This window comes from Centrocercus urophasianus, unplaced genomic scaffold (assembly GCF_019232065.1).
Source record: "Centrocercus urophasianus isolate 14NV4802_14NV808 unplaced genomic scaffold, USGS_Curo_1.0 seq_14, whole genome shotgun sequence".
NCBI classification, from domain to species: Eukaryota; Metazoa; Chordata; class Aves; order Galliformes; family Phasianidae; genus Centrocercus; species Centrocercus urophasianus.
In genome coordinates, this window is record NW_024884586.1 from 46,160,511 (window position 1) to 46,188,261 (window position 27,751).

The 27,751-nt window shown below is 38.5% G+C and overlaps 1 protein-coding gene and 1 long non-coding RNA gene across 5 annotated transcripts in view; one reads left to right on the plus strand and one right to left on the minus strand.

The window, feature by feature from the left end:
- On the minus strand, positions 1 to 27,682 carry LOC122157953. 2 transcript variants are annotated; one of them, XR_006168083.1, is made up of 3 exons: positions 26,856 to 27,682; positions 14,302 to 14,369; positions 1 to 1,793 (listed from the first exon to the last, which is right to left on the minus strand). It is a non-coding gene; the product is annotated as an uncharacterized LOC122157953 (long non-coding RNA). The 2 variants fall into 2 exon arrangements; XR_006168082.1 differs by lacking the exon at positions 1 to 1,793 and adding an exon at positions 12,230 to 12,657.
- Positions 21,512 to 27,751, plus strand: part of ESR2 (estrogen receptor 2) — a 43,975-nt gene continuing 37,735 nt past the window's right edge. For 2 of the 3 annotated variants that reach the window (XM_042814211.1, XM_042814212.1), the window contains exon 1: positions 26,899 to 26,981. In XM_042814211.1, the coding sequence (XP_042670145.1) occupies positions 26,961 to 26,981 (21 nt within the window). In that variant the 5' untranslated portion in view covers positions 26,899 to 26,960. Of the gene's footprint in view, positions 21,830 to 26,898; positions 26,982 to 27,751 lie in introns of those variants that run through there. The other variant, XM_042814216.1, reaches the window with a different exon arrangement.

Below are 27,751 nucleotides of genomic sequence, written 5' to 3' on the forward strand. Positions count from 1 at the left end.
AGCAGCTAACACCATGAGGACTGAAAGAGAAACTGAGTGTAACCACAATAATGTATTACCCTACTCCTGCAAAACTGCCTGATAAGCATTCATTTGCCTTATATTACATCCTTTTCCTAGTGATATTCCATTGCACATAGTTTTGATTTGATAATAAAACATTATTTGTTGCTGAATCCTGTTTACTGTGAGCAATTTAAAAAGAACAATCTTAGTTTTATAGTCTTTTCTTGGACCAGAAGTGTTTTGGAACAAACAATCAGGCGTATTTTCTAATTAATCGGGCAGTATTGTAAAATATCTTTTCATGAAATACGATGCTATGGCTTTCTCTTGATCAACATGAATGATGAAGGAAAAGGAGCGGAAGTCAGTGGTGTTCTCCCAAGGAACATACCTTTTATACATGACTGAGTATTACACTTTAGGGTAAGCTGTCTTTCAGATGTCTTTAGAAGTATGGCTGTTTGTGCAGTCTGTCAAATAGTAACTTTTTTTTTCCCCTTAAAGGAAAAACCTGCGATAAAACAATGAACTCAGCCTGGAGGCTGCAGGTAACTTGTGTGCTTGTTACTTTTGCGGAAAGAGATTGGAAAGATTGTAATTGATGCAATTTCTCGCAATAACAAAATGTTCCTGACCTTTTGTTGATCACAAAGCAAATGTACTTTTAGTATATCAAGTAAAATCAAATTTAGTTCCTTTTTCCCTCCTGCTAGCTCTCAAGGATGATGTTATATACCAGGTTGCTTAATAAAAATGTCAACTAAGTAGAATAGGATAGAATGTTGTAGTTGAAGACCCTTCTAGCCACCAAACAGCTACCTCAATTTTCCTATTTCAGCATTTTCCATATTTAAAAAAATGTATATATGTGTGTGAGAGCAAGGAAGCTGTCAGCATGACATTGAAGAGCATAACATTTTAACGCGGGGAGATTTTTCAATGTAAGGATATAGGAAATGGTTCATAGACAATTACTTATTTTAACTGCCAGGCAGATTCTGCAGGAAACACAAAAAGCCCTGTCAAGAAGTGCTACTGCAGGAATAAAGTAGTTATTCTGCTTGTTGGTATGCAGGGGTTCTACTTCAGCAAGCTTTGTATGATATAAACCCAGGGACAAAATCCTCAGTTTCAGTAAAAGAGGACTGGAGTGCAAAGCAAGAAGAACACAGTGCTTTCTAATCATTCCTAATCTGTCCTCCCATCCCACCTGGGAGATCAACGCAATCAAGTTTTATCAGCTGTTCCTGCTTTTCTGCTTCATCTCTAGTGTGACTTCTCACACCAAAAGACAAGATAGCTGTGAGCAGGCTTAAAAAGTTTATTCCAAACATTAATTCTTTACATTGACATAGAACTTGGGTAATGATTATGCAGAGAACTTAACAACTAATTAGGTTACGTTTACAGTGTGGTCTAAAAATTTGCTACTTATGTTTGGAAATTTGAGGAGTACTGGACTTCAATAGTACTGTAATATTGAAGGGGGGATTTTGTAGCTGCCACCTATAATTGGGGTGTGATTTTACTGCAGATATGGTGCCAAATTGACCACAAAATGGTAGGGTGCTACATCCTAAGAGAAGGAACACCTCCACTCTTTGGAAGAGGAGATTTTAGCCTGTTGCGAGAATCTGCTTGGCAGACTTTCATAGGATAAAGTCTTGGCTATAGGAATGGCTCAGGAGAGCTGTCTGAGTTTCAAAGATCATGAAAAATAGTCCATCCACTTGTGCAGGAAATCAAGCAAAGGCGGCAGGAGCCCAGCACGTATGAACAAGGATCTCCTGAGGAAAAACAAAAATAGAAAGGGAGCATGAGGAGGTAGAAGCGTGGTCCAGCCTCAACTATTTTGTGATTCTATCTCTGGCAGGTGCTTCTCCTTTTCTATCATTTTGTTTCTGTTGCCTGGCTTCTCCAAAACCAGCTGGTTAACCAAAGAAATGCCTTAACAGGGAACAAAGTCAGAGTTAGGAACAGACCATAAAAAGATCACTGTTGGCAGTCCTCTCACATGCAGTCCTCGAAAGCTCATGTCAAGTAGCTGAAATATATTGCTGCCTCTGTAACCACTGTTGAGTCACAGTCAAATATCAGTATTTATACGCTCAGTAGGGAGAACTAAGGGAAAGAGTCAGAATTGAAAAACTGTCTGAAGTGGAATTGCACGTTTTTTCCATAAGTGTCAGTTCTACAGCTGTTACGGTTGTTAGCAGTTTGACTGTAACTGAATAACACACAATGCTCTAAATGAAAGGGAACCATGATAACCTGTCTGGATCCAGCACACCCATTAGGTATCTCAGGCTGGATTTAGGAGAGAGTTAATGCATCATTCAGCATATATTATGGAAGTGCACAGAGCAGCTAAGGGATGTGCAGGTGTACAGGAACTGCTGAATCACGGCCTGAACCTCATTGACCACCTGAGGCAAGCAATGAGTCAGCCACGGGAACACAGGTGAAGGTAATTCACCTGTGCTACTGGAAGGGGTGGAGCCTGGCTGCACCTCTCTTGGACCCCATTTAAGTGCTGACTGCCACTCACTTCTTGTGGAGAGTGTTGTGAGCCTATAAAGTCTCTTCAAGTAGGAGTTTGAGATTCTTCCTAGAGACTTTATTTTGGGCAGGAGGTTAACTAGTGGTAGGACTGGGGGCACTTGAGGTATTATCCTTATGGTACAGAACTCTTTACCCCATCACAACCTGTCTTGCCACCTTCCCCACATTGGGAGTGATGTATAATCAGAATTAATAATGGTACCTCTGACCAGGAGGACAGTTGAAAAGACAGTATGACTGGGCAGTAATGAATAGAGTCCAGCTAAGTCGTGGAAGGCAGCATGGGTGATATACAAGGCATGCTCTCTCATATACCAATGGAGTATGGCTACCTCAGAATTTTTTATATTGATTGCTATCATGTGCGTTTAAGTAGTATGATCTATCAAAATAGCAGTGGATTGCCTCTCATTAGTAGTAATGGTTGTGGAAGCAGTATTTGAACCATGTAACTGGCTATTTCCTCTGAGGAGGACGAATTTTAACAACATTGAAATCTTGATGCTACATTGAAGCTGTGTCTTAATGACCATTTTCAATTATTTCAATGAAAAAATAACTTATGGACTGTCATATGTAGTCTCGTGCCTAATATATAGGACTTTTTATTGTCCTTGTTAAAATCTATCTGAAAAGATATTTGCACTCACAGTCACAAGTAGAATATGTTGGAGCTTCTTAAAAAGAGAAGTAACTACTCCTTGAAAAGTTTTCCTAAGTTAATCCAGCTTTTCTTCCTCTCAGAAGTCAAGAAATATCCAAGAGATACGTGCAATTGTAACCTTCTTGATATTTGCTTATCCCTAGATTCCACTTGCAGCCAGTCTTGCTCTGAAGAGTTCTTACTTATGTTTTATTCTGGATGACTCAATGGAGAAGGAGAAAGAAAAGTGGAAACAGCCTAGAGAAGAAGCTGAGGAGATAGAGACAGGTTATCCTCCTATGCGATTTTAATGGTAAGAGGCTAGGATTTCAGCTAAGAAAGGTAAGAGTATTCAACTCCCTCTTTATTTGCAGAGAGGGAAATCATCACAGTGACTTCCATTGCTGTATTTTTCACTGCTGCATTCCTCTGCACTGCCAAGGGAAATAACATTTGTCCCCTCTTTCTTGGGGGACACTTGTTTTTATTGTTGTCTCTGGTCAAATCCACCAGCACTGATTTAATAGGAGATGAAGGAGCTTTTGTGCCCTTCTCAGCAGTTTCAGCATGTGTGGAGCATGTTTCTGGGTCATTGGATGCAATTGGCGTTCAGATGAAATAATACTCCTTAGGAGTGGTAAAGACACTGTGTGCAACTTACCTGCTGTGTGGTTATGAAGTCTAGTGACTTAGCAAATAATGAGGTAAGTGGTGATACTCAGTTGTAAGTTATGTTCAGGTAAAATAATGGATAAACTTAAAATCTTCTGCTTCAGCTTTGTACTTATGCAGAATAAACATATCCATAGCGGTATGGAAATGTAAAAGGTGTTAATAATTATTGACAGATGATTATGAACAACTCCTACCTGAGGCTGGTTTTTAGAGTGCATGAGTGGGCTCAGCTATGGGCTACCATGGCAGGTCTTTTTGTTCATTTAACGGATAGCCAAACACGCTGACTCTGAGACTGAAATCTTAGTGGATGTGATTAGAATCAACAGCTCCTCTCAGAAAAACCGGTAGAATCTCCTTTATAAATCCGAAGCAATATTTCTCTCCCCACTGCTGCCTGAGAAGGTAAACTCTAGCTAAAATAGTGATAGAGCAGTGCTGGCAGAGCAACCATGGTTGTTATTGTTTCTTTATATATTTGTTGGAAAAAAGAGGTTCTAGGGAGACATAATACTCTCTTTGAAGCATTGTGCACCTGGGCTCCTACTGTAACTAGTATGTTCTTGTGCAGCAATTTCCAGCTGGTGAAATGTCTGTCCTTAGAGGAAACATCCTCCCCAGCTACTCCAGGTCAGTGTAATCAATGGCTTCTCAGAAGGAAAATAACTCCTTTGTTGACTTGCTGTTCACTTAGTATATCCACAAGTACACTAAAGGTTTGTGTAAATAACAAAAGGTGTTTGCTGTTGAATAAGACTAGAATTCCCTTATTGCACTATATATACTTCAATATTTCTTTCATTCCCCAACTTGAGCCATAAGTAGGAGAGCAAACTGTAGCACTATCATCAGGTACCTATCTTTTTTAACTAAATGATTCACAACATTGGTTGGAGAAGATAGGCCTTGTACTCTTGAAAAAGCAGGATGGGAAATTTAAAATTAGTAGGTGAGATAAAGTGACTTTACCTAAAGAAATATGATAAAGGGAAGATTTAGCAGCAGCTGGCTTCATCAAACAACCAGTAACTCCAAGTAAAGGTAGAGAATTCTTCTTATTTGCTGCTTCTGACAACTATCGTTTGGCTAGCGTCACTGTGAAGACCTATGTTATTTAGCAGAGAAGGAAAGCAAGATGTTCTCTTTACGCTGATGTAAGAAAAATAGCATTAATTTATGATACCTCAAACTGCTACTGTGCTAAGGGACAGTACTTGCTGTTCTCAAGTTCAGCAGCAGGTTACTTTCTCTTGTTGCTGAGCTTTAGCACCCAGGTATTTTCTGACTACTAAGTTATGGGAATATTGGATGATGCTGGAGGGACCTGAAGCTAATTCTGCCATAAAGAACACAAAGTACAGATGCTCTCCTTGCCTCAGGCATGAGTTAGAACATTCTTTTTTTCTTACCTTGTGAAACAAAAAGTCGAAAGGTAAAGAAATATGAAAGGATTTTTATATTAGAAAATAAAAATAATATACACAGTGTAATAAGCAGGAAAAGTGATTGCAGTTTTTTTTTAAGTGAACTTGGTATTACTCTATGGTGACCATTTTCACAGCCCAAGAAATAATGCCTTGATGTGACTTTTGTACTGTTGAGAGAGATGAAGCTATACTGACCATGCAGAATACTGAAAATAACAATAATATTTTCCTAGAGACATGCAAAATATTTCCCAAGGTCTAATTCTACAAACTTCCTCAGAAGAGGAGGGGGAAAAAGCATGGAACTCAAACTCCATTTCCTCCAAGGACAAGACTGAAGCTAGCCGAGCCTGCTTTGGTTGGCTGCACTCCTGAGCAACAGCTGCATGACTGACTGATACAACACCAGCCAAAAAAATGACGCAGTAAATCTGTGCAATGAAGATTCCAGAAATGTGCAAGCATAGGATCATAGAATAGTTTGGCATGGATCTCTCTAATTTAAACTGCCATTTCCTTTAAGACTTACAGGGAGTCTTCAAATGTAGAATGTTTCATCTTCCATTTTAACACTGGATGCAGTGCTTTTCATTTAATTCTGCAGTACAAATTTCATCCAACAAGAGGATTTCAAGTGCTTCAGTGAAATATGGTGTACAGATCTGTATGTGTTTTTCAGATGTCTGTTTCTGATACCTATTTCATGTTAGCATTTGGGCAGATTTGAACTGTCCCTTTGCCCTGTGCTGTTGAGAGAAACAAAAGGGGAAAGTTGTGTAGAATATGTGAATCTTTAGTGAAGCTTCCTTCAGAGAAGATTCCCAAGTATTTTTGGAAGGCTTGTAGAGGTCTAAGAAGTAGTATTTGGAAAGATGGCCTGTTCAAGAACAGAACAAATACCTGCAGACTATGAAATAGAGAAAGACAAAGACAGTGTATGTTGGAAGTAGTGACTAATGAGCTGCACACAGCTAAAAGAACACTTGAAGAAATAGCAAGACAAGGTTTAAAAAAAAAAAAAAGCCAGGTACTTTTTGTCTGCCTATTGCCACTAAAGTAAATCATTAAGGTCTCTTAAGAGACTCTTAAAAAGCTTATTAAACCGTTTTTGGAAGCTCTAGCTCATAGAAGTTGACTCTTTGCTCATATAATGAGCTTAAGGAGTTTTTGAGAGGCTTCAGCAATCTGAAAGAATGATATTTTTGGCACAAAGATGGATACACAATACATTTCAGAAGAAAATTACTGTTTGTTAGAGAGGAATCAAGTGTATTGTTCCTTTAAAAGGAACAATTAGGAGCTGGTTTATCCAGAGTTTTAAAAAGTGGACAAAGAACATTTTTGAGGTTTAACTAAAAACAATCTTGCGTTGGGTATGATTTAATTCTAAAAATCAGTCTGGTTACTTCACACCAATTCTGCTATGAGCATATTGCTGAGAATATATCTACATTCACTTGTCCACTGCAGCTTGTAGGCCTCACAGAATGTTATGAATATATTAGTACATCAACTCAATGATTGCACCAGTTATAAAAATTGAAATTACTTAAAGAATGGATTAGAATGTCCATGTCGCATTCAAAGCTTCTTTTTTTTCCTTCTGAATGTCAGAGCTTTCCTAAATGTCTTGCTAAAACAAGAAGTGGAACGGTAGTGAAAACATGTTCATTTCCTGAGGAGCCTACACACACACAGACTGACCATTGAAGAAATATGTAAGTAGGATTATTAAAATGTCTCTTTTTCATTGTTCTGCCCATGTTCAATGTTAGGGTTTTTCTGTAGTAATACTGAGCTATTTGTTGTATGCCATCTTTCTAGCCTTACCCTTTTTGCTGTGGTTAGAAAGAGATTCTAAGAATAACCAAGAAAGTAAATCTGGAGAAAAAACATAATAGGAATATGTGTAGTTGTGGATCATATCTGAGGAAATGTTTAAGGGAACTCAGAACCCAGTAAATCAAGAAGTTGTGCCACCTTTTTTTTTTCCTAAACTTTTCCTTATGTCTGCCTGCCCAGATCTGTTATTTAAAAAATTTCTCAAACTGCAGGTAATCACCTGTAATGATGTTACTGTTCACATCAGTCTGTCCTGAAACTCTGTGAGCTTTCTCTAGGATTGTTAGATAGTCAATGAGATTGAGTCCTCGAGATGTTGAATCTGAGCACCTCACAGTGGAAGAAAAAAAACTATTCTGAAAGAGGAGTAGGTAAGCTGGAAAAAGAATCTCTTAAAATCACTCATGGTAGCTAACTTTATCTCTCAGGTTCTCACTGTTTATAGCTGGTGAGGAATGAGTAAGCAATGAAGAGAGGGATTAATCTCAGGAACTTGAAATTCTAATTACATTCCATTAACTTGCTGGCACTGTCCATCATTTAGCAGTTTCTTGCAAAAATTCCCCAAGTCTTCCTCTCTGTCATCTTAAAGACGTATTTTAAGTAGACTCCAGGCTACCTTCTGTTATGTGATCTCTGTTTCAAACATTTGGACCAAATCGGTCATTTCCGATGCTTCAAGAACGTATGCCTCAAATATCTGCAATGGTGGATAATAAAAGTCACAGTAGAGGAAGTGTTTGTTAGTTCTTCTTGTGTAACATGATTTGATTATTGTGATCCAGGGCTGTACAGTCAGTACTAATCACAGCAAGAGCTACATATGCTTGTAGGCTTTCTGAAACTGGTGAAGAACTACTTCTATTTTTTCATGTTTTTGACTTACAGATGTATAGCCTTCGGACTCTTACTTGGTAGGCTTTACTCCAGTAACCTAGCTTAATGTAATGTATTCATTAATAATTGTGTTCTTTCCATGTGTGACAAATTTTAAAGTATTGAATTGAAAGCGTATTATGAACATGGAATATTTCCTTTAATCCACTTAAAGTACAAAGTGTGAAAAGGTTGTTTGAGGAATTGTTAATACAATGCTAATCTCGTAGCTGTGTAGATTCATAGATTTATTTGGAAGTACGCTCTTTTTACTCCCTTGCTTATTGCATAGAGTCCTGAAACTGGGTTCATCTGGTGCTGTAATCCTTCATTTTGGAGGCTGGGTGATAAAAGGTGAACAGTATTCGGAAAATAACACACCTCCTTTTCCTGCCTGTTTATCTGCACTGTTTCAAGACTCCCACTCCATTATATTTGGACAATAGTAGAAGATGAAATGATGACAAGAGACCAGTTGCCATCCAAAGAAAAGCTTTGGCGAACGTCTAGGTGAATGTTTTTTGCATTGTCCTTCTTTCTCATCTATCTCATCTCTCTGCAGGTTAATGATGAATGCAGGAGATGAAAAGTTGTTCCCAAGAGTTTGGGAGCAAAATTTTATTTCTCATAATAAGAAATAAAATGTTTAGTATTTCTGTATCGCTGTTCTTCATAATACTTCTGAGCACATGACATGTTGGATGAAAAATAGTAGTTGTAAATGTACCAAAGAACTTCAAGTTTATTTCTAGGAGAAGAAATAAAAGCCAGGAAGTGCTAGACTTTGTGCGAGTTCTCAATTATTCATGACTATTATCATCTTATCCATTGGAATTTTATTACAGAATATGCCTTAGGCTTTGCTTCAGAGAAATCTAGGGGCTACAAACTATAAGGAATAATTTATGATCACTTACAGGCAGCAAGCAAACTCTCATGGTTTAGAAAGTCATTAAAAAAAAACAACACACATTTGTGCAGATTAATAGTCTCATTCTAGAACAAGGAAAGCATTTACATTGTGTTGTAAATACTTTCCAGTTATGAGAGTCTAAATAGTCCTAGTAGCCTAAACTGGTACAAAATTTGAAGGAACAAAATCAAAAGAAATACAAGTAGCAGTCGGGAGAGAATTAGGTCTGTTAGCTGAGTATACGTCTTTTTTCCTCCCCAAAAATACAACTTGGGAAATAATAGGCAATTCCAGAATTACTGCACACTGTGTCTTGGTAAAAGAGTTTGTTTCCCCAAATCTAGGAATTGTGACTTCTGTGAGGAAATGCCTTGTTTAAGCTGACGTGTTTCTATGTAGGTTGCTCCAGAAGTAATGCCTCCTACCTATTTCAATGGAAACTACTGCAGACACAATGCAATAACACTATTGAATAGAGTCAATTCTCAGCTAGAAAATGCTCTTTTTCAGCATAGCCACTACCATTAGCTGTGTGTTTTTGCCAGTAATGAACAAAAGTCTGCAGTAATAACAATCTGCCCCAGTGGAGATGATCCACTGTCTCTGTCACCACTGCTGAAACACATTGCCCACTGCCTCGCTGTATTCACATTCACTGTTTGGTCTCCATAAACAATCAGCAAGTGTCAATGAATTTCAGTGGATGGAATGTTTTCTGTGTGGAGGAATTCAGTGATGCACCTTTGCTTCATATCCCCTTCCATATCAGGTGCTATTTTGTTAGAATGGCCCTCTGTTGCCTTCTGTTACACAGCAACAAAATGTGATGGAATATTGGTAAGAAGGTTCAATCTCTACTGCCATACAATCAACATCCACCTCTGATGTCACTGGTTGACATAATAAAATAGGGGGCATTACTTTTGGAGCAGCCCTGGTAAATGTCAGTAGTCTATTCCACATTTAATCAAGGTTGTTTTACTAATGAGAGTGGAGTTTGGCATTGTAGTGCTCCACACCTGAGATCTTCCCCATGTGACATGAGTGGACCTTGGCAAGTGGGTGCAGCTAAGACAAAGATAGTTGGCAATGCTGAGACTGCTCCTAGCACACCTTTAGCAGTGCAGAGGTTATTTTAGTTTCTGTGAGGTACAGAATTTGTCAACAAGAAGCCTTCAAACTTAAACTTCTTATGGTGATACAAAACCTTAGCAAGCTCTGCTAACAAGCTTCAGGACATTCAGATGACTGTATCCTGGCTGTGCTCTTTGTATTCACTCTGCTTTGGTTATTTTTGACACTCACCACAAGCAAAGTCTCATCAATGAAGTCTTGTGATGATTCTTGGTGTCAAATAATAATCTTCCTGTAGTTAACCCTATACAGCAGTAGAGTTACTGGCCCCGTTGAATTTAATGGCAGGACATTCAGCAAGGGCAGAACTTCTCACTGAGACCAAGTCCTTCTATCCTGATACAGCTACGAATTTGGAGACAGGGCATAAAAAAATCTAGAAAAGAGGTTCCTTTCCCAGAAAAAAAAAAAAAACCAACAAAAAACAGATAAATAATTTTGAAAATGGTTTTCTAATACTAATAAGGAAAATGTAATAGACCATTTTATGCTCCTGTGCTTAGGCTGTACCTTGTACCATGATCAGTATAAAAGAAAATGATATTTCCTTGATTACTCATTCAAGAAGAAAATGAGTTCTGTTACCTGAAAATTTGGAAGTTTCCTGAGTAATTGGATAGCCTTTGTACACCTTCAATTTTTGATGTTATTGGGTAGTTTATGGTATTTACTAAGATGTTTTAGCGTAATCATTTTCTTGACAGGATAAAATATCACTATTACAGTGAGAACATTCTCCTGACAGCAGAAACCATTTAATAAATTAGATTCTGAATGCAATTTGCTGGTCAGTGAGGCAGAATATATAGTGCATGTGCAAGAAAGAGTTTAAATATCAACCAGAAACTAACAGTGTAAATTACACAAAAGCATCCTTCATTGTGCTGGCCTTTTCTTTCTTCTAAGACTGCAAAAGGCATTGGCAGGAATAATTTGAATGTCACAAATACGTCGTATAGAAATCTACCTGCTTCAAAATTACAGGCACTTATTTCAGTGCTGAACACACTAAAAAAACCTAGTTTAACATTTGGAGGAGAGTGGATTAACCAGCAGTATTCAGTTAATTCCTACAATAGTCATCAGCCTTGAGGTGTGGATACCAAGATAGGTTCAAATTTTCCAAAGCATTCAGTGGGAAGGGCTGCTGCCTCAGCCTGCTAGAGTTTCCGAGAAGCATGGTAACTCTGGTGTGGACTCTTGTATGGACTGTGGACTCTTGTATGGTATATTATCCAGTAACAATTGCATTTCAGCAAGTGCCTAATAACAGACTCCTCCTTGTACCTGCTGAAGTTTTAGAAGTGAACATAGAGATGAAGCAGAGGTGGAATAAGGTGATCCTGTAATTTGCATCTCTGAAACTGGCTAAATGCTATGATCTCCTGACAAATACTTGTTTTCTTCAAGTAGGAATCAAAATTGTACAGCAGGACTCATCCCACTTTCATATCTAGATTTTATTTGAACTTGAAGGAAATGGGTGACTTCCACTCATCCAGATAGCTGCAGCTGCTCTTCTGTTCTGTAACATGAAATGTAGTCCCCTTCCAGCTTCTCCCTTCTCTACAAGTCTTCTTCAGTTGTCCTAAATGCTGTCACTGCTAGAACTTCACAGCTCCTAGTAACTGGTTTTAGCCATTTTGAGCCTAGGCACTTCTAATAGTTCCAGGAATAATGCACTGAAGTTTAAATTCTAAATATCAATACAGCTTTTTTCAATGGTGTCCCTTTAGTGTCATCCTTTCAGAGATATGGTGAAAAACTGAGATACAAGATCATGAAATGCAGATCCCTGTTTGCCTTTGCTCCCTGCAAGGAAGTTTTTTTCCTTTGGTTTCATCTCACATGGACACCTCATGTGAAGAAGGGAAGGGAAGAGGCAACCCAATTAATTATTGCCTTTTATCCTTGTATTTTTCCCCTTAACCAGTTCCTGACGTTTTTCTTTCTCTTGCAGGTCTTCCTGAAAAATGTTGTTAGCCTTAGTTTGTATGTATTTATATATATATCTATCTATAGCTATGTGTATATACTTGTATATATGTGTATATATTTTATTGTCTTTCTGTAGACACGCTACTGACATTTTTCTATAAATCTCTGAAAAGAGATAAGCCAACCAGATGCCTTTATTCTGCATGCTGCAAAGTTTTTGTCTGCATGGAATACTTGAATAGAATAATTATTTTATGTTAAATTTGTTCAGGAATGGACCTCTGTTCTTTCCCTTCATAATTCCTACCATCACTATCATTACATTTCCTCATAATGCTACCCAGGCAGAAACTGACAAAATTGAAAATTAATTTGTGAAATGTCTCCAATGTTTATGATGAAATAGCTCTGGGAGAGAAGTAGCAATGCTGTTTGTACTCAGCTAGAGCCAATGTTGCTGTTCTCCAACATCCTTTTTATTGCTTTCAGATCCAGTGCATCAGAAGTAAATGCTGTCTCTGCTGTTCCCAGCATTCACAGTCATGTGGATTTTGTGAGCGTCCTTTCTTATCTTTCTTTGGACTCCTTGTTTCATGTAAGGATCTCTCAGAGCTCCATCCTTTATCTTCTAGATGAGGAAACTGACAGAATAAGATTAAGGTTAAAATGTCAAAACTTTCTCTCAATTTTGGGTGCTGATTTTACACGTCAAGGCCCTGATCCTTTCAAGTGCACTCTGTGTTATTGGACTTTTAGATGGAAGTTGCCCTTTGAAAACTTACCATTGTTGGTTATTGCTTTTCACATCCTTAAAGACTAGGTAAAAATCTCCTTGAGACTGATTGGTATGCCAGTTGCTTTTCATTCTGGTTGAAAGTGGGAACAGTGATATGCCCTTTTGTTTAACGATAATTGAAACATGGGAAGATACTTCTGAGACCACTTGGAGTGCAAGTACAAACTGGCAGGTTTTGATCTGCTTGTGGTTGGGTGTGTTTTAAAGTAAGGAAGGAAAGAGGCAAATGAAAAGAGAAGTGCCTCCAGCATGAGCTTGAGAGAAAAAAACAAAAATTGCTTGGAGCTTTTTGTGGAGAATCTTTCAGGAGGAGTGAAAAAGAACTGTTTTGATTAATTGCTACTCTGATCAGAGTTTTATGTGTATTCTGTAAGTCAGCAGTATGTTTCTGTTAAAGAGAAAGGACTGCAGACCCCAGATAGTATAAAAGCATGGGCTTAGAGCAGAGATTGACCTTAAATTCATAGAACAAATTTGTTTAATGAGCACTTAAAAACATCAAGTGTGGGATAGTTAGAAATTCCTTGAACTGAGCTTGCCAGTACAGAATTCACTTAGGTGCTGCTCATATTCTGTATTTAATTGTACTGAGCCACATAGTCCTCTTTTTGAACTGTGATTGGGAATGAATGCAGGAGTATTGAAAGAGGTACTTGGGCTGACTGTCTGGCCTTATCAAGTTAACATGCTAAGCAGCAGAGGAAACAGACGTCTTCTGGAAAAAAGGATAATAAAGTTAAGACAAATGACTTTAAAGACTGGATTTTATTCTTCTAGTGTATTATGTGGCACTAGGCGAAGTTTTTAAGATGGAATGGTCTAGTGGATTCTTTGCTGCTATTCTTTTTCCCCATTGTTATTGCCCATTCAGTAAGAAATCTAAGTTCAATCCATTCAGCCTTGAGCAACCAGGCAACAGATAGGCCACAGCTCAATAGGGTAAGTGTGAAGCTGCAGCCAGTCATCCAGATGACTATCCTTTCTGATTCCCTTAACTAGATAGCCAGACCTTCTTTGAGATTATGGCTTTTTTTCTTTTTCTTTTTTTTTTTTTTTTCCTTGAAGGTTTGTTTTTTCAACAATTCAAACAAATCAGGCTCCACTCCTCTCCTTTCCCATATTACCTTTTGTTTACACAGAATCACAGAATGGCCAGGGTTGGAAGGGACCTCAAGGATCATGAAGCTCCAACCCCCTGCCACATGCAGGGCCACCAACCTCCCCACTTAATACCAGACCAGGCTGCCCAGGGCCCCATCCAACCTGGCCTTGAGCACCTGCAGGGACGGGGCATCCGCAGCCTCTCTGGGCAGCTGTTCCAGCACCTCACCACTCTCTGTAAAGAACTTATTTAGCAAGGTAACAAGTGAAAAGAACATCTGTGCCAATATATTTTTGCAGAGGATTTTCCCTAAACTAATGTACTCAAAGCCTACTTGTATTTAAGATGGTGCCTAAATTCTTAGTGATTTTGGATTACAGAGCAAACCTGTTTTGTCTGCATTAGCTTCACCATCCTTCAGGTACGATCCTTGTTGAAAATCTGGAGCTCCTTTCCTGAGAAAATACAGAAGTCTTGCAGTCACTGTCAGAATTTAATGCCTTCCAAAATGTTCTCTTTCTATACTACAGCACACCAGTACTAAAGCTTCACTGTCAGACTGCAATGTGCATTTCATTCAGACTTTCTTCCTACTCTTGTTCAAAGGCTTAAGTTGTTGTTATTGTTTTTTTTTAGGAAAATTACTTGTGAAACACATTATTTTGCAAACTTCAACCTGCACAACTAAAACTTAGCAAATTTCATTAGCAAACCTTGATGTCAGTTGCTCTTTGGAGTGTCAGGGAAAGTCTAACAGAAGGTATCAACACTAGCACTGCTGGTGCTATCTCTGAATCTTTTTCTTAATAGTTTTGCACTAATACAATTGAAAGAAAAATTTAATCTGTAGCTTTTGCTCATATTTGTTTAAGAGCAGATATGAGCAAGATATTTTTTCAAGGAATCTTGAGGATTTACAAGAATTAGTTTCATTCTCAGTTGTACTTGGAAGAATGCATTGCTACCTGCAGGATTTACTTAGTCTTATAGAGCAATTCTTGAATTATAAATAGAAAGTGAAGAGGAAGTCTACGTCTGTAAAAATTCTGATAAACTAGACTTGGATCATTTTTCCTTCTTGTGCTTGATTCTGTTTTGTAAACCTTGCCAAATTCTGCTAGGTTGGGTAGGTTTTCTGAGAAATACAGATTGAAAAATTTTACTTGTCAAAACAAAAAGGATGTGGTTTGAGAAGTCATAATCATTGAATGATAGAATATCCTGAATTGGTAGTGTTCTACAAGGATAACTGTTCCAACTCCTGGCTCCACATAGGACCATCCGAAAATCAAACCATGTTTCTGAGAGCATTCTCCAAATGCATTTTGAGCTCCAGCAGGCTTGATGTCAGGAAGTGGAAGAAGGCGAGTGTCAAGTGAAACGTCACTACAGTAGGAGTGCAATGTGGGAGAAGAACATGTTAGCACAAAGTAACAAAAGGGTCTTCCAAGCTCTAGAACATACCCTGATGTTTTTCTGACACCTCATGCTAATTTCTGTTTCCTACTGTGCTGCTCTCTTGCTAGATCGGATGTGGCAAGGAAGAGTTTGCTTGGAGACCTAGAGAAATAGGGACACATGATGGTTCTTAATGTGTTTGGGCTGCTTGGCAGCTTGGGATGATGGGGCTCATATAGGAACTGTGGCTTGGCTTGAATCTAATTTTATCCAGCTGGTGCTAGAGCTGTAGCTAGAAGTTCTTGTAGAAAGAAAGGAATGGATCTAGTTGAGCAATTTGTAGCCAGCCAAAGGAGCAGTCTTTCCTCCTCCACTCTTGCTTGTGCTGGTTAACTATTCTATTGCTTTCTCTGACCTCTCCGGAGCAGATTTATATTACTAGCCTAGCAGTAAGACTGAAAAAAAGAGAAACTCTCCCTCCCTTTGTTCCTCTCCTTTTGCTGGGATAGGTTTCTGTGAAGTTCCCAAGCTCAAGTAACTTTTGTTGGGTTGGATGAGCTTCAGCATAAGGAACAGGGAGGAATTAGGAGGTTCTGAGAAGGCAAGGAAGAAAGACTGCTTCTGGTGATGGCAGCAAACTGACAGACAAGTGGAGATGAGCCAATCTGACCTCTGTCAGTAGCTGCTGCTCTTGAAGACTGATTAATTCTAAAGGGGAAGTTGAACTAAAACTTGCTGCAAAATGTAGTCTGATACTGGAAACAATGAATAAAAAGATTATGTGGGAAGAGTCACTACCTTTTGTATCTGCTTCTTTGTGGTAACGTACTGAAAGCTCTTGTTTTTCTTTGCAAACTGTGGTGTTATTGTGTTTTTATTTCTTTTTAAGCAGACTCCTTAAAGGGCAAGTTGTTTTTAAGTGTCTGTATTGATCAAAGAATAAAGCTCAGTTGCTTCAATTGCTGTAAATACTTTGGGAATCTTTCAGCCACTTCAGCTGGCTTTGTAACTCTCTCTCTTCTCTTGTTCTCCCACTGGCAGAATCTTCTGCATCTTGAACTTTGATTTTCTAGTTAGATTCAGGTTATCTACTGAGAAGAGAAAGTATATTTCTGTTTGCTTGAGTATATTAGTTGCATTGTAAAAAAGACATTGAATCAAGGACATCTGTTCTTGATGTTTGTTGAAAAACTATGGAAGGGTATTTGCTACAACCAGTTACTTTTTAGCACCGTATTGAAGCAACTTCATTAGTTATTGGTTTGAGCTAGCAGGCCTTTTCTGTCTTGCCCAACTATTCTTTACCTCCCCATTGCCTGTTTTCTCAACAAAAAAGGAGGAAATAAGCATTAATAATGCTGAGTAGATATAATAAATAATTGTATGACATCAGTCACATCCTTCAAGGAAATTATTATTTTCTGTAATTGCATGGTTCACATTCATCACAGAATCGCTTGAGTTGGAGGGGACCCTTAAAAGTCATCTGACCCCTCTGCAAAGATCAGGGACATCCACAACTCCATCAGGTGCTCAGAGTCCCATCCAGCCTTACCTTGTGTGTCTCCAGGAACGGGGCATCCACCACTTTTCTGGCTAACCTGTACCAATATTACCATCTTAGCCTCAACATCCTTATCGTAAAAAACTTCTTCCTTATATCCTACCTAAATCTCCCCTCCCTTAGTTTGAAACTGTTTCTGCTTGGCCTATCACAACAGATTCTGCTAAAGAGTCTGTCCCTTCTTTCTTACAGCCCTCCTTCAGATACTGAAAAGCCACTCTCAGGTCTCCCCAGAACCTTCTCTTCTCTGTGCTGAACAGCATCAGCTCTCTCAGCCTGTCCTTGTAGAAGAGGTGTTCCATCCCTTGAAGCATTTTTTGTGGCATTTCAACAGGTCTGTATCTCTACTGTACTAGAGACTCTACATCTGTACATAGTACTCCAGGTGAGGTCCCACCAACACAGAGGGGCAGGATAACCTTCCTCACCCTGCTGACCATGCTGCTTTGGATGCAGCCCAGGATATAGTTGGCTTTCTGGGCTGCGAAGGCACATTCTGCTGGCTCATATCTAGCTGCCATCCACCAGTGCTCCTAAGTTTTTTTCAGTAATGCTGTGCTCTGTCCTTATGCTCCCCAGCTTGTATTGATATCAAGGATTGCTACAACCCAGGTGCAAGATCTTGCACTTGGATATATTGAACCTCATGAGGTTCACCTGGGACCACTGCTCAAGCCTGGCTGGGTCTCTCTGAATGGCATTACATCTAATTTCATCTATTTATTACATGTAAGTAACTGACTCTTTTTGCTAGTTCTTTGAGGCTTTATAGAAACAAACCTCCAAGTGCTTTTACCTTATAAGACTATATATGTTGGTTTTTTTCTTGAACTTATCCAGGAGACTCTATGTAGTTAGGTTAAATGAATAAACATCTCTATTAATAAAGGGGTGAAAAGGAAAAGCGAGAAATGAATGTTTGTCTCCATGACATCAAGAATACCTTATACATGTCATCTCTGTTGTTGTGTACAGACAAGAAAGCACTCATGCCATAGGAAGGATTTTGTATCTGGCATCTCTAAAAACAACTCGGGTTGGGGAAAAAATGTCCTTGGTTTTTATGGCGCATGGTTGCCTTCTCCACATCTTCTGCAAGGAAGTTGAGATTTCAGAAGAAAATTAGTGTTTATTTAGAATAACTTAATTCCTGCTTCAGGAGATATGAGTCCTAACAGACATGTTCTACTATAACAGAATAGTCAAGGCCAAATCTTTAAGGGAAGGTACAGTAGAATGATATAAGACCTTAAGCTGTGACTGGGCACTGTATGTGGAAAGACTTAAATGAAGGCAGAAAGTGGATTGAGTTGTAGTAGGAGAGAGCCTTTGAACCCTGCCTCCTGGTATCTAGGTATGTCCCCATTCAGCTGGAAACTGGTTGCCTCATGGAGAACGTCTGACACTGTGGCTAAAAGCTTCATTGGCTTCTAAAGGTAGTGACAGTGTTATTCTTCAGGGCAGGTTTTTTTGTGTGTGTGGAGTGGAAATAAACCTTCCCATGTAAAAGTGATTTTCCCTTTTATATAGAAATTGTTATGAAATTAAGTGTATGGTACTGGGGTGAAAGCCATGGTAACAGAGTATAAGGTATTGACCCACAAGATACTCACAGGTGATGAGAAATATAGCCTTTTGCCTTTTTGATGTTTCCTTCAAATTCTTCTAGGTATAATTATGACAATTATTTCTGCAGATCTTAATGCTGCGTCCTTCTTGCTACAGCGATTTAATAATAGGCATGGAAGAAAATGTAATTGTTAATGAATGTTGCTCAAAAAAAGATTCTTTCTGCAGTCCTGTTCTGGCCATTTTCTTCACTCCTCCTTCAGTGTTATCCTTTTATTGTAACAGCTTCAAAACTTGTGGGAGGTGGTGAAAAGGTTCTTTGTTAGGTGAATCCTGAAGTCAAACCACTCTTTAAATTGCTCATATCGTGTGAATTTGCTGGAAAGCCAAGTTGTGGCTGTGAGACCTGGAGTGCTAAATACAGCAGGAACGCTGAGAAGAAAACTCAGTAGTTACTTGGGAAGTTTACAGACAAGAAGCAGGTTGCATTCTTGTAAAATCCCCAATGGTCCCAGAATTGCTCACCATGAATAAGTTAATAATGGTGTAAGTAACTCCTTGCAGCTGGGACAATACAGAATTTATGCACTCATCAGTAATGGGCCTGGCTGTTAATCAGTAAGCTTACCCATTTTATTCATGAGAACATCTTTCTTTAAGGGAACTGCATTTGAATTTATTGGTGTTAGTGTATTCTCCTTGTGCACTTGTAAACAAAGGGGAGCTACCATCTCTGGCTCTTATCTGGATTAGTTCTGTGTCTGTGTATCATCTCAAGGCTCCTTATAGTTCCACATGTCTGGTAGATGGGTGCTCCAGTTACAAACTGCTGTAACTCGGTGTCTGATCATCTCTTTCAATGCAGAGAAACTCCTGTCCTGACACCGTCTCTCTTATCATCTCTCTGCCTCTAAACCAACCAGGAATTTGTAATAGTTAAAGACCTTCTCCTTTTATATTGTTTTAGGAAATATTAGTATACTTCATATGTACATGAAAGAGAGAAAGAAACTTGACTTTTTTTCTTTGCCTGCTGCCTAATGCCAGCCTATTCCTGATTGTTTATCTAGTGAATCTTTATTCCATCTGGCTATTTAACACACAGATTTCTTAATAAAATCTTAATTTGCTTTGATTGAAGGTTTTTGCTTTTATTATCCATAATAGATGTGGCTCCCAACTGACAGAAGATCTGAATGGAGAATAGAAATACAATTTGTAGGTAACTACTTAAAGCTGTTTCTAATGCTTTGTATATGTAGTCCTTGTTCCCCTTCTGGGGCTGCATTTTATGGACACTTCTACAGACCCTGTAATATTTTAATCTTTGTCAGGACTCTCTGCCAAGCAGAACCTGTATATTTTATCGTAAATATTCCTGTGGTAACACATCTTGGAGTCACTGATGTCCAAATACAGAACAATTATCTTCTGCAGAATCCCGCTGTGCTGTGAGGTGCCTGATAGGGACTGTTGTAGTTTCTGGCAGGTTTGCCCAAAGAAAGTCAGTTTTAGTTTACCTGTTTTAGTAGTCGAATTCCTGGGCAAAAGGTGCCCATATGGATCTCTTGACTGTACTGACGTCCTTTAGAGTCTAACTTCAGTCTAATGGCTGCCTGAAACCCTCAGGTGCAATGAGTTATTGTCCTCCTTGTGCTCTCAGATTTTTTAAGTTTTTGCTATTTGTTTGTAAGAGAGAAAGGGGCTTTTCACTGTCTCTGTTGCTGTCCTGCGAAAGAGGCAAGAAGGTATTTGCTTAAAAATAGATAAATAAAAGGAGGAGGGGAGCTTTAGCAAGGACCAGTATTTAGGAGCTTGCAGGACCAGGGAGCTGTGCTGGGGCCTGAAGGAGAAAGCCTTTTTAGGAACAAATAATAAAATTGCCATTCTGTAGAATGTATCCATAAACCTTTACATTCCTACGCATTTGTATTTAGATGGTCAGGAGCATGACTTTACCCTTAAACAGAGTTTAAGAGCTACCACAGGCACAAATAGGATTGAATAGACAGGTCAGAGGCTGTAAAAAGAACTCAGTGATCAAGAAGTGCTGGATTTGAATCCCCCATAGCTTGCAAAAGTCTTCATTTGTTACAGCCAAAGCAAATCTCAGATTAAAAATATCAGTGTTTGGACCTGCAAATACATGGAGATGGGAAGCTCAAGGAAAAAAAATGCAGAAACAAGGTAAAAAAGCAAATCCAATGCTAATTTCTCTAATGAGAAAAACGGCATTAGTGTGAAGTAATTATGGGAACAGCAGACTGAGTGGACAGTAATACTGCTTTGACTTGGTGTTGGCTGTGCTTGCAGGGAAGCTGTTGATAGCAAAGGTGGCAGGGCTATTGCAGCTACATGGGTTGACAACAGTCAAACCTCCAAATTCAGATGAAATATTTGGAAGGTTATGTAGACTTGAAGGTATGTTTGCATCTAAAATGCAAGGATGAATAACATGATGCTTTATCCAAACAAATTTATGAGCATGTCAGCTTCCCTAGAGTAAATGAGGTTAATGTGCTGTGCAACTAATCAAACACTTTGAAAGCAATCCCAGTGTATAACTGAGAGGTGGACCTTGATGCATGTCTTCAGTTTTCTTTAAATAAATGTTAACTTGGTAAAATAGAGATAACACCTTAAACAGCTTCTCATTAATTTGGTTTGCTTGAAAAAGAATGTAATTACATTACAAGCAAAAAACAAAAATAAAATAAAATTAAAAAAAAAAACAAACAAAAAAAAAGAAAAACCCCATTAAAAACAGCTCTCTCTTTTCCCTTGGTATTAATGTAGTGGGTGTTAAAAAACATTGTCAAAGTTGTTTATTAAGAATGTCTGAAATACCTAAGATGATTAAGTTGCTGGTTCAGAGTGAATGTTAGTTATATTTCAGGTTTTCCTGTGACAAATATTGAAATAATAATTAAAAAAAAAAGTTTGATCTGGCTTTTTTAAATGTCAGTGTTTTCTTCCAGAATTGCTGGTTAGTTAATCATTCACATTCCTGTGCTAAATATGAGAGTGACTGGCTTATGAAATGGTTCAGTAATGTAAGAGCTTTAGCTGCAGTGAACGACAAATTCAGAAGCTTGTTATGTCAGAAAGGAGGAGGAGGAACTTCTGTTTAGGTCTTGCCTTCACAGGGAAAGGAAACACTGATAGTATCTGTGTAATCTTGCACTGATGAGCTGGCATCACATTGCTTTGAAAAGATTCATATTTGAGATCTGATGACTAAGTGTTGGTGAGCACAGCTGCTTTAGAATCTAAGATAAAGGAAAGAAGGAAAACAAATCCAGAATTGCTATGTGAAAACCTTGCTGACATGTAATGCTGTCAGAACATTCATAAAGAACAGAAACCCCATTCAGTGTCAATCAGGTACGTGCTATATTGAATGCAATATTTATTATTTTCAATGTTGCCAAAGCTCTGCAATTGATAGGTGCTGGATTTATGAACAGTAAACTCTGTAAGTGAAATGGGGTAGTTAAAATATTGAGAGAGTTTGTTTTAGTTCCAGTGCACATTTGTTCTTAAAGTCAAATAGTTTATGCAGATTTTCAACAGGTTTGTGCTTTTAAAATTCTTTGAGGGTTCAAGCAAAATTGTAGAAGTTTGCTGTATCTTAGTACTTTGACTTAAAAAGCTGATTGGAATGTGATTGCTGCACTAAAAGCAGAAGGAAAGCTTTTGATGAACACAGATAAGTAATTATTATTATTATTATTATTATTATTATTGCCAATGTGCAAAAATGAATATGCTAATAGAAGGTTAAAGCCACTTAGCATCATAATATTTGTAGGGCCTGATCCAAAGCAAATTGGAGTTATTAGAAGTTTCCCTATTGATTTATCTGAACTTTGAATCAGACTCTTCCGATTGCAGGTATCACATTGCTTAATATCTCAGGTTTTGTTTTTACAGCTGTTGTGTCTGTCCTGCTAGTTTTCTCATATTCAAGTCAGTGATGTAGGTTTCCATTCTTGTACAAGTAAATTGAGTTTTGAAAAGCATCTTTCGAAGTAAACAGGCAGTTACAAACCTGTTTCTTCAGTTTGCTTTTAGAAATGCTAGAGGGTATATTTAACAATAATGAAAGGTGGGTGCACATGCATACCTGTTTACCAAATCCTTTGGAATTACTGCCTGAATGCTAATAAAGGTTTTTGCCTAGCAAAGACAAGAATTATCTCATCATTTTATCTCGGGTGTTTTAAAAGTGGAGTTCTGTTGGAGAAAACAAACTCCAATCTGAAGGGAAAAATGGGATAAAGAGCAGATTATGTAATCCAGAACGAATGGCTAGTGAATGTGCCATGTCTTTTAGGGAAATGTTTCTATCTTGTCATATGGAGAATGAAGCACCGTACCTTATATGCAGTGAAAGTCTCAATATGTTTGAGAAGCCCCTACTGAACATAGTCATTTAGCACTTGATTTTGATATGCTGAGTTTTAGCAGCTCATTGTTTCCTCAGCCATATCCTTGAAATTCCTTGTTCATCTTTTCTCCCCCTAAGAAGGGAACAGATCGAAGACTGAAGTACAGTGCCTTCACTGAAGCAGCATTTCTGACTTGTAATGTGAATCTTTAGAACTTCTATTTGCAGTTTCAGAACTTCAGCAAAATTCCTTTACAAGTCTGTGAACATAATTTAAACAGGATCATCCCCCTGTTCTTTTTCCTCCTTTGTTTTGCTTTCCTTTTGTAACTTTCCTATGTCTTTTTAAATAAGACGCGATGCGCTTTGCAGGCACAGTGGTAGTGACCCAGTGTCAGTGTAAGACAGTGGTAGAGTCTCTGTTCTCAAACTTGTAACCATGTGTGTAAGTGAACAGTTCAGCTTCCTTGGACTTTTAAAGAAGAAATATCCATAAAAATCTTAGACTAAATCTGATACTTCTTTACAGCTGATCTCTGAAATGCTGTAACTCACGAGAACCAGTTAATTTATTTGACCTCCAAGTATTTGCTGGAGAAAGTGAAATTACAAAGATTATTTTTCATCCCAGTGAACATGTTTGTTGGCAACCTGATAACCTGGAATGTCACAGGAAAAACACTCCGTAGTTATAGAGACTGTCTGAAAGTGCTACAATTGCAGAACTGCCTTCAGTGAGAGTTAGACTGAGTTTCTGTGATAACATTCTGGTAAAGAATGGATTGAAGTGTATTAATTAAAACCCTTTTGAAGCCATGTTTACTATGTGCTCTTTTCAAATACTCTGTGCTCTGGTTCTAGAATATTGACTTGAAGGGGTAAGTAGAAAAAAATGTGCGGTGGAAAGGGGTGGGGAGATCCAGGAGCTCAATGGGATGTATAACCACTCTGTTATCATGCTTTTCTTCAGTTTTCTGCAGCACACTTTTGCTAGCTGCAGGAAATATTCACGTGGAAGTGCTTGCTGGTCCATTCCTCTAGGGACAGGAAATAGGAAGCTCAGAGAGCAGAAATCCCAGGATGGATTTTTTTTTAGCTTTACTGAGATGGAATTAAGAGAACATTCAAGTTTTGTCTTGATTAATATATTGGACAGGTTCCCCTCCTGTGTTAATAAACAACAAGATTCTGACTAACTCAGCTGAGTCAGGCTTTTACCCACAGATCAGTAAAAGGCAGTTTCTCATGTCCAGTTTAATAAGAAAAATCTGGAATTTTTTTTTTGTCTTTAACAGACTAAGACATGCCCACAGCCTTTTGTCACCTGTGGATGACATTAAAGATATCTGATTTGGGATTCCGTGCTGCATTAGAACAGTGTGTCATAGCTTGCAAAGTCAAGAATATTCAATACCTTGATTTCTGTGTTATTTCTTTGAGTTTGTGAAGAAAGGTTACAGCATAATTACTAATTTCTCAGACAGTTTTAGGTCTTTTAAATCAGTAAAATTGGATATTAGGTAACTAAATAGTAATAAGATTTTTAAAAGAGAAATTAGAGTAAAATTGCAGGGACAAAAGTGTTTTAAAAGTGTTCTATTTTCCTCCAGAGGGAAGGTGTGTAGCAGACTGAATACAAGTGAACCAGTGTTATACATAAATTCTAACAAGGAAATCAGAAAAACAGCTGAAACTGTATTGTATTTCATAAGTGCCCATACAAAGATTTGTTTTCCATCCAGTTATAGCTATAGTCATTTATTCATGTTTATGTCTACAGAAAAAAGACTGTTTGGTGCAGTAAAGTCTAAAGCAACTGAACGCTTATTTATAAATGGTGTTTGCATGCTGAGCAGAGCAAACTGCAAACTGGGCACTCCTGGAGCACTTGCAGAAATGAAGCAAGTCACAAAGCTTGGAGCTTTTGTGGCTGCCTGAATGGAAAAAGAGCACTGTATGTGGCATGTTCTTCTTGGAAGGACAGTGGTGAAACAGACTCTTCTGTTAAGCCAATTAGATTTACAGCTTAGATAATTTGTGTAGTAATGAGAGTGTGTGAAAAAATCAGAGTAAGAAATGCTTTTATTTAGAGGAGGAGAGTGTAGAGTAAGGGCTGTTCACCATTGGTGTGAGAGGGAAAAACTGCTGCTTTTTTCCTTCTTCTGGTCACCCAGCTCTGACAGATGGCTCCCCGGCAGCAGGTTAACAAAGAGGGTTTTCTGCAGCCTCAGACAGCTTGCAAAGGAAAGGTTATTTGAGGAGCCTGAGGCATGGCATGCTCAAGGGAACAGTCAGTGCATCGCGTCCACTTAGCCAGGAGAAATTAAATCCTGCATTTACTGCCTTACATGCCAAGCAGAAACCCCCATCCCATGTTTTCTAGCTATGGGAAGTGAGATCCTCAGGTGGCACAGTGTGCTCTGCTGAACTAAACCAGTTCATGTTGTCTGGAGAGATGAATAAGTCATATTCCCAAATAACTGATTTTGTTGTCTGTAGATTGCCGGGGGCCTGGGCTTTGGGTGTAGCTATGACCTTACTCTTTTTGTTTGCTGGCCAGGAGGCTCTTAGTCTCATCTGTGGTTTTTATGCCTGGTTTTGGACAGCTGCTGCCAGGGAATCTCTTGTCTATACTTTCCTCAGAAGGTGAGATGGACAGTCTTGCTGCCTGGGAGAATAGGAAGTGCCAATTCCTGCTGTATTCCTACTGCCTGATTTTCTGTTTTCTTTCTTTTTGTTGTTGTTTTTTTTTGTCTTTTCCAAATATTGACTTTTCTCCTTTTCCTCTCCTAAATTTTTGTCTGACATGAGTGCGTTGCTGCTGGCATTGTTCTCTATCTGCCTTCTGTATCTCCTTGCAGACTTGCATGGGGGAACTGCTGTGGGAAAAGGGAATAAACACAGCAGTGTTTTTTGTTTCTGATTTATTTATTTATTTGAGCATCAGGAGAGACTGATGCTGGGAGATGTGGAATTGTAAGAATAAACAAAAAGAACTTGAGTCATGTCAGAGCCCCTGCACCAGCTCATGTCTCTGCCGTGCCAATAACTAAGGCACAGTTAGTCAGTAACCCACTGAGTTGTGTAAAAGCCCTACTGGGCAAAATGTGGCTTTTTCTCCATATGTAGTCTCCCTTTCTGATGGCAGATGATTGAGCTCAACTCTCTGTTTCTCAGCAGTCTACAAATTAAAGATGTCCCTCAATACAAGATTTTGTAATGACTGGAAAGCCATGATAGTTATATGGCATTCTCATTAAGGGAGATATGGTGGTTGAAGGAAGTAATCTTCCTGGACACAAGGAACTGGTATGTTCCCTGCTGTTGGCACAGAGCTACAATCTGATAACCAAACCAAGAATTAGCTGCTCAGAATTAACCCTGTAAGAATAAACTAAATTAATTATTTTGTGCTGAGATCACCCACCAAAGTGTGCTTCAGGGTTACTGGATGCAGACAAACATCCTTGTTCAATGAAAGCACAAGTCCCAGCTATAGGCCAGCCTGTCCTGCTCTCTGCTGCCCTTCCTTGCATCAGAAGATGCTTTCTTTAAGTAATAATGTTTTTATCAGACAAGTGTGATGTTCTTTGTACTAGCTTTTGCCATGACACTGCTGTAGGTTGAAGTGTGATTTCAAACTCCTTGGGCTAATGATTATAATTGCTACTTGTTTAATAGCTCTAATGGATTTTTCTTTTGTAAGGTAGCATGTTAGAATTTTCCCACTGAAATCCAAATATTCTTTTTGATGGAACGCGTGCTTGAGTGCCCGCTTTGAAGTAATGGCATGTGAAGTAGAGGAGCTGAGATCTCTCAGTATTCATTTATATTCTTGAACAGGACAGTGGCTTTTAATTTCTGGTCTATAGGTCTTTAAGTTTAAGAAATATACCTAAGAAATGCAAGTCATAGAAATCTTAAGTCTGTTCTGAGATCTGATAGCATTGTAAGGGTTTATAAATTGAAAGGCTAAAAACTGCTGTAGTGAATATTAACCCGGGTTTGAATCAAGCATACCTGCTAGTGATCTAATCCCACTGCAGTAAATCTTACGGCTCTCTTCATGTATCATGAAGTGTCATCTTTGCACAGGACCCACAGTTCTTCACTTGAACGAAGTTTATGAGGTGGCCAGTGTCCTGGGTAATTATCGTTTGTCATTCTTCTCTTTTTCCAGCACAAGTAAAATGGAACTTCCTCAGCTACGAATGCCTCTAGTAGTGAAAGAACATAGTCATAAAAAAATTTAGGTGAGAAGGAATATCTGGAGAGCAATGAATCCAATATCTTGCTTCAAGTGAGGTCAGGTTGCTCAGGGTCATTTTCAGCCTCTCTTCAGTCTTCCTTTTTTTTTTTTTTTTTCTTTTTTTAATGTTCCCGAAAATGAAGATTTCACAGCCTTCCTGAATATCCTGTTCCTTTACTTAATTGTTTTCATTATGGAGAACATTTTCTTATGTCCAACCAGATTTTCTCTTGCTCGGACTCGTGACTAATCTCTTGTTCTCATTTGTGCACTGTTTAATGATCTTGCTTAGTCTTTGTAACTCCACTTCGGGTAGTAGAAGACTGTAATTCAGCCCTCCTTCAGTTTTGTGTTTCTCTCAGGACCAAACCTGGTTCCTTTGGTCCCTGTCTGTGTCATGCACCAGATCCCTGAAATATTTATGAATGTTTAGTATAACCTGAAAGTTGTCAGTGTTCTCAGTAACACAAAGGCTAAAACAGGGCAAAGGGTGCTGAGTTCTCTTAATGTTTCAAAGCATTCCTGCCCCTATGGTTTTGATCTTCAGTATTTTCTTCAGAGGTGGTCTTGATCTCTTTGGAAACAGGCTGCTGTTTTGCAGGCGTGGATTTGAAAAGAGCTTTATTTTGTTTTTGCTTTCCTTTCTACCCCCTACTTGTTGCTTATA